Source organism: Chamaea fasciata, unplaced genomic scaffold (genome assembly GCF_029207755.1).
Source record: "Chamaea fasciata isolate MVZ Bird 193981 ecotype frontalis unplaced genomic scaffold, bChaFas1.0.hap1 SCAF_41, whole genome shotgun sequence".
Taxonomy (NCBI): domain Eukaryota; kingdom Metazoa; phylum Chordata; class Aves; order Passeriformes; family Sylviidae; genus Chamaea; species Chamaea fasciata.
In genome coordinates, this window is record NW_027094126.1 from 1,542,557 (window position 1) to 1,549,246 (window position 6,690).

General features: G+C 71.4%; 1 protein-coding gene across 1 annotated transcript; it reads right to left on the minus strand.

The window, feature by feature from the left end:
- Positions 1-322: 322 nt before the first annotated feature.
- Positions 323-6,173, minus strand: PPP1R1A (protein phosphatase 1 regulatory inhibitor subunit 1A). The gene is made up of 7 exons (XM_066207566.1): positions 5,321-6,173; positions 2,073-2,133; positions 1,886-1,923; positions 1,711-1,774; positions 1,136-1,321; positions 876-1,015; positions 323-396 (listed from the first exon to the last, which is right to left on the minus strand). The coding sequence occupies exons 1-6, from the start codon at positions 5,909-5,911 to the stop codon at positions 876-878; spliced, it is 1,080 nt and encodes a 359-aa protein (XP_066063663.1). The 5' UTR covers positions 5,912-6,173; the 3' UTR covers positions 323-396.
- Positions 6,174-6,690: the final 517 nt, after the last annotated feature.

Consider the following 6,690-nt stretch of genomic DNA (forward strand, 5'->3'; position numbering starts at 1 on the left):
AGGTGAGGGGCGTGGGGGGGCTCAGGGGACACCCCCGAGGGTGGCAGTGATGGGGGGGAGGGGTCTGCTGAGTGTCCCCAATGTCACCTGCCCTGGGGACACCCCGGGGTGGGTGGCACTTGTCACCTGCTCTGGGGACGCCGGTGTCACCCGAGGGTGGCATTGGGGGGGGGGGGGTGTGGGGCACGTGTCACCCACCCTGAGGTCCCCACAGGGGGAGGGGACAGTCCTGGCGGTGTCCCCAGACCCCGCCCCCAGGTGGGGACCTGCCTGTGACAGTAAAAAAAAACCCAAAAAACAAAAAAAAACCCCAAACCAATAATTCCGGGCAGCCCCAAAATCTTAGAAAATGGAATAAAAAAAATCTCCGCTGGCGTCCGGCTGGAGCGGCCACACCTGGGGACAAGGGACAGCGCTGGGGCCAGGGGCCAGGGGACAGCGCTGGGGACAGGGGACAAGGGACAGGGGACACGGCTGGGGACAGGGGACAGCGCTGGGGACAGGGGACAGCGCTGGGGACAGGGGACGGGGCTGGGGACAGGGCTGGGGACACGCGGGGAGAGACGCTCCCTGTCCCCGTCCCGGCAAGGCCACCCTGCCCCTGTCACTGTCACCGTCACTGGAGAGTGGCCGGGAGTGTCCCAGGGACATCCCAGGGACATCCCAGTGTCCCCCCAGGTGTCCCACTGTCCCCCAAGTGTCCCAGTCTGGTGCCCCAGTGCCCCCCAAGTGTCCCCAAGTGTCCCCAGTATCCCCGGTGTCCCCACTGTCCCCACTGTCCCCGGTGTCTCCACTGTCCCCACTGTCCCCAGTGTCCCCACTGTCCCCCCGGTGTCCCCCCTGTCCCCAGTGTCCCCGGTGTCCCCAGGCCGTACCTAGTGGCCGCTGTCCCCAGGCTCTATATGGGTGCCATCCTCAGCCCGGCCCCGCCGGGTGGTCCCGGGGGTCCCGGCCCGGGGGGGGGTCCCGGCCCGCGGGGGGGTTCCATCCTGCGGGGTGCCAGCCCCGGGTGTCCCTGCGGGTGTCACAGCACGCTGTGGTCACCTCAGCGGGTGTCACAGCACATCGCGGGGGGGTCACCTCAGCGCCCCCCTGTCCCCCCCCCCAAATCCCGCCCCCCCCTCCCCCAACTCACGGTGTCCGCCCGGGGGGGCTCCCAGGGGGCAGGACCCCCCGGGGCTGTGGCGGTGCTCGGTGTCACCGCGGGGACAACGCGCCGCCGCCGCGGCCGCCACCTCGTTGTTGTCGTCGTCGTTGTCGCCGGCGGTGTCGCCGCCCTGGGCCTGCTTGCACAGGTGATGCTCCACCATCATCTGCAGCTCTGCCGGGACGGGAGCGGCGCTGGGGGGGCACGGGGGACACGCGGGGGTGGCCCTGCTGACCGTCCCCACGCTCCCGGCGACATCGCCTGCGTGGCCTCGCGGTGGCGTTTGTCACACCCGGGGACGGGACAGAGGTGGGGGGGGGGGAGCGGGGGGTGGCATCGAGTGGCGTCGCTGAGGGGGATGTCACCTCTCTGGGCACCCCCCCCGTGTGGTCTTGTGTCACCCGTGTCCCCCTCGTGTCCCCCCCGTGCGGTCTTGTGTCCCCTCGTGTCCCCCTCATGTCCCCTCATGTCCCCTTCCTGTCCCCCCGTGTCCCTCCATGTTCCCCCGTGTCCCCCCGTGTCCCCCCCATGTCCCCTCCTGTCCCCCCGTGTCCCCCCCGTACCTTTCATGGTGGGGGTGGTGCGGGAAACTTTCTTCCTCTGCCGTGGGGACATGGCCAGGCCCGACTGTGGGGACAGGGGGGATCCCCGAGAGTCAGGGGGTGTCCCCAGGATGTCCCCGGGGTTTTGGGGGTGTCCCCGGGGGTCCCCGCAGCCCCCCCGGGCAGTGTCACCCACCTTCAGCAGGGGGTTGGGCAGCCGGTCCTCATCGATCTCTGTGGGGGGGGACAAAGGGGGGGCAGGAGGTCAGCAGGGGGGTGGGGGGTCCACCCTGAGCCCTCCCCCCCCCCCCCCGGGGTCAACCCGGCCCCCCCGGGGGTCTCTGTGTCCCCTGGGGGTGACACGGGGACAGCGCCAGACCCACCTGGGGACGATTGGTCGCTGCTCAGGACCAGGTTGGCCGGGGTCGGCCGGCGCCGCCGGATCTGGGCGGGGGACAAAGGACACGTTTGGGACCCCCCCCCCGAGCCCTCGGTGTCCCCGTGGGCGGGGCGGTGGTGGCCCCGCGGGGACAGCGGTGACCGGACACACACGTGGCTTTCCCATCACCCGGCCCAGGGTGGGGACAGCGACACGGGGACGGCGACACAGGGGACGGCGACACAGGGGACACGGGCGGGGCCCTGCCCTTCCTCTGCCCTTGGCCAAGGTCACCTGGAGCCGCTCCGGCCTCGCTGGTGGCTTCTGCGGGGGGTTGGTGGCCGCAGTGGGGACAGTGGGGACAATGAGGACAGTGGGGACAATGGTGGCGTTGGGGACAATGGGGACAAAGGGGATAATGATGGCGGCCACCGCGCTGACCCCGCGCCCCCTTTCCCCGCTGACCCAGTAACTGAAGCGGCTCCGAAATCAAATAAAAACCAAAAAACCAAAACCTGAATATCCCAGCGAGGATTCCCTAATGAGGCGGGCTGCCTAATGAGATGCTGATGAGATGCTAATGAGGCGGGCGAGCCCCCCCTCCCCTCATCCCGCCCCTCCCCCGGCCCCCCCGCCCCCCCCGGCGCATCCTCCCGTGCCGGCCCCGTTGCCATGGAAACGCGATCTGGATTTTAAACGGAGATTAGAGAGACCCGGGAACCGCCGGGAATCGCCGGGAATCGCCGGGAATCGCCCCCCACCCACCGACGAGACCCCCGCCCACCCACCTTGGGGCTGGGGGTCCCACCGCCCCCTCCCGGACCCCCCCGCTATGGGGCTGGGAGGGTTTGGGGTTCCCTCCCCCCGAGGTCGGGAGGGTCCCCGGGAAGCCGCAGCCCCCCCCGGCATGTTCCGGGGGTGGGGGGCTCGGCCGTGCCCCCCCTCCCCCCAGGGTGACCCCCGGGGCGGGGGTGGGGAGGGGACAGCGCTGCCACCTGCTCAAGGTCACCCAGGTGGAGCCGAGCTGAGCCCCCCCCCCCCTCATTCCCGGGGGGTCCCGGGGGGATCCCGGCGATGCTCCGGGGAGGGGAAGCGCTGGTCCTCCCCCTCCCTCCGCCCTCCGGTGCCTCCTCCCTGCTCCATCCCCCACCCCTGCCTCCCTCCATCCCTCCCTCCCTCCCCCCCTCCCTCCGAAAAACCCACCGGAAAAACTCCGGGGCCACCCGCGGGGGGGGGTGACACGGCCGAGCCCCCCGTCACTGCCAGGGGACAGCGCTCAGGGACACCCCGAAGAGAGGAGCAGGGGAGGGGACACGAGCAGTGTCACCTGCTGCCATCCCTCCCTCCCTCCCTCCCTCCCTCCCTCCCGGCTCCTCGGCCGCGCTCCGCGCCCGCCGCTATTTTTAGATCAATCTCCAACATCGATTGAGGAGAAGCGGAACCATCCGGGGGAAACCGGCACGGGGCCGGGGATGGACCCCGGGAACCGGGGGTGGGCTCCGGGAACCGGGACCGGGCCGGGGATGAGCCCCGGGAACCGGGACCGGGTCGGGGATAGACCCCGGGAACTGGGGATGGGCTCCGGGAACCGGGACCGGGCCGGGGATGAGCCCCAAGAACCGGGACCGGGCCGGGGATGGACCCCGGGAACTGGGGATGGGCTCCGGGAACCGGGACCGGGCCGGGGATGGTCCCCGGGAACCGAGGATGAGCCCCGGGAACCGGGACCGGGCCGGGGGTGGGCTCCAGGAACCGGGACCGGGCCGAGGTGGGCTCCAGGAACCGGGACCGGGCCGAGGTGGGCTCCAGGAACCGGGAGGGGTCCAGGATAGGCCCCGGGAGCAGGAGGGGTCCCGGGAGTCCCGGGAGCGGGAGGGGTCCAGCTCAGCTCGGTACCACCCAGTTCAACCCCCCCGGGATGGTCCCTGTGACCTCGGGGACATGCGCGGGGGGAGTTGGGGACACGGGCAGAGTGGGGGGACAAAGCCCTGGGCCAGGCCTGGCACCCGGGGGGGCACCCAGGGGTGGGGGCTCGGCAGAGATGGGGGACAGGGAGCTGCCGGACCTTTGGGGACACGGGGGGACGTGGGGACAAGGTCCTCGGGGAGGGTGGGGCTGGCCAGATTTGGGGAGGACCCTACAGGACACAGGGACACCTGAGTGCCACCCAGAGGGGGGTGACACGGCCGAGCCCCCCGTCACTGCCAGGGGACAGCGCTCAGGGACACCCCGAAGAGAGGAGCAGGGGAGGGGACATCAGTGTCACCCGCTGTCACCGCACGGGGTGGTGACACCTCCAGCTCGGGGCACTGAGAGGGGCTGGGTGAGACCCCCCGGGAGGGGAAACTGAGGCAGGGCCGGGCCGGGGAGTTCCCTGTGATGGGGAGGGGGCTGTGGGTGCCCCTTGCTGGGTGCTGGGGGGTCCTGCCCCCCTCTCCCGCAGCCCCCCCCGTTCTCCCCCTCCCTCCTGGGGACCCTCAAGTCTCCCCCCTCCCTCCTGGGGACCCCCACGCTGCTGCCACCCAGCCGGGTGGTGGCCCCAGAGGTGACACCCAGTGACAGCGCCACACTTGCCCCCACTCCGCTGTCACCGGGGGGGTCCGAGCCCCCCACCCCCAGGACCCCCGGCTGAGGGGACACGGGGGGACCCCCCCCCCATCCTCCTCTTCCTCCTACTCCTCCTCCTCATCATCCCCCTCAAGCCCCCGCGGTGGGGCCGTGGGGACCCCCAGACCCCCCCCCTTGTCCCCTGCAGCCCCCGGGGCTGGGGGAGGTGACAGGAGGGGGTGCCCGGGGGGGGGTCCCCGCTGACGTCCCCTCGCTGTCCCCGCGCCCGGGGCTGTTCTGGGACCGGCTCTGGCGGGAGTCGGGGCTCAGCAAAGGTTGGGGGGTCCCCGGGAGGGGGGGGGGGTCGCCACCCTGTCCCCAGCCCGGGGTGGCCCCGGTGGCGTCGCGCAGAGCGGGCACATGGCCCTGCCACTGTCACCCCCCCCCCCCGCTGTCCCCGCGGCGCCGCGGGGCTCTGGGGACAGCGGGGGCCGCTCCGCGCGGGTGTCCCCGAAACCGGGCGGGGTGGGGTGGGGGGGGGATCCCCCTCCTGTCCCCGCTGTCCCCGCGCCACCCCCGGCCCCAGCGGTGCCCCCCCGGCCCGGGCCGTGCCCGCAGCCCCCCGGAGCCCCCCCGGCTCGGTTCTCCGCGGCCCCCCCGCTGTCCCCGCCGTGTCCCCGCCGTGTCCCCGCCGTGTCCCCGCACCTGCTCGGCCGCCTCCGGGTCCAGGTGCGGCTCCAGCAGCGGGACCGTGAACTGGATCTTGCGGGGGCTGTTGGGCTCCATCGCGGGCGCGGCGGCTCCGGCGGCTCCGGCGGCTCCCAGCGGCCACGCCCCGGCCACGCCCCGCGGCCACGCCCCCGCGGCCACGCCCCGCTGAGGCCACGCCTCATGGCCACGCCCCGCGCGCGGAGGGACGGAGGGACACGGGGATGGACAACGGGACAGGGCTGGGGACACCGGGAGGGACACGGGGACAGACGGAGGGACGGACACAGGGGACACGGGGACACGGGGACAGACACGGGGACACGGGGACAGACGGAGGGACGGACACAGGGACAGACACAGGGACACAGGGATAGACACAGGGACATGGGGACATGGGGACACGGGGACAGACAGAGGGACAGACACAAGGGCACGGGGACAGACACAGGGACACGGGGACATGGGGACACGGGGATAGACACAGGGACAGACACAGGGACAGACACAGGGACACGAGGACAGACCCACGGACACAGGAATGGACACAGGAAAAGAACTGGAACACAAGGACAGACACAGGGACATACACAGGGACACGGGGACAGACACGGGGACACGAGGACAGACACACGGACACAGGACCGGACACAGGAAAGGAACTGGAACACGAGGACAGACGCAGGGACACGAGGACAGACACACAGGGAGACACAGGGACAGGAAAACAGACACAAGGACACGCTCGGGGACACTGGGACGGACACGGGGACGTGAGGACGGACACACAGGCCCTGGGGCAGACACACAGACCGTGGGAGGGACATGGGGACAGGGACAGGGATGGGACAGGACCCCCCCAGCACAGTCAGGGTGGGGCAAGGCCCAGCCTCGATCTGCCCCCCTCGGCCTCGGGGACAGGGGGACAAAGGGGACAAGGGGACACAGCCAGCACTCGGGGACTGTCCCAGCAGACCCTGAACATCCGGGGGACACCCAAAAAAACCCCAAAAATGGAGGATTCAGGATTTGGGGGAGGGCACAGGATGGTGTGGGGCTGTCCCCAACTCCTTCCCCTGGGTGTGCTGTGTCCCCACAGCCCCACGGCCCCCCAGGGGGGGTTTGGGGTGGGGGGTTCCAGGCCCGGGATGGTTTTGGGGCCGGGGGGGATTCCAGGCCCACGGGGGTTATGGGGATGGGGGAGATTTTGAGGCCAGGGGGGATTCCAGGCCCTGGGGGGATTTATGGGGTTGGGGGAGTTGTGGGGCCGGGGGGGTTTCCAGGCTCGGGGGGGGATGTTTGTGGGGCCCGGGGTAGTTTTGGGGCTGGGGGGGCATTCCAGGCCCGGGATGTTTATGGGGCCGGGG

Coding starts and splice junctions, on each gene's coding strand:
- PPP1R1A (XM_066207566.1), bottom strand. CDS start 5,911: ATGTCCCTGTGTCTGTCCTTGTGTTCCAGTTCTTTTCCTGTGTCCATT. Junction 2,134..5,320: donor ACCCGGAGGCGGCCGAGCAG/GTGCGGGGACAC, acceptor TCCCCCGCCCAG/ATCCGGCGGCGCCGGCCGAC. Junction 1,322..1,710: donor CACCACCCCCACCATGAAAG/GTACGGGGGGGA, acceptor CCGTCCCGGCAG/AGCTGCAGATGATGGTGGAG.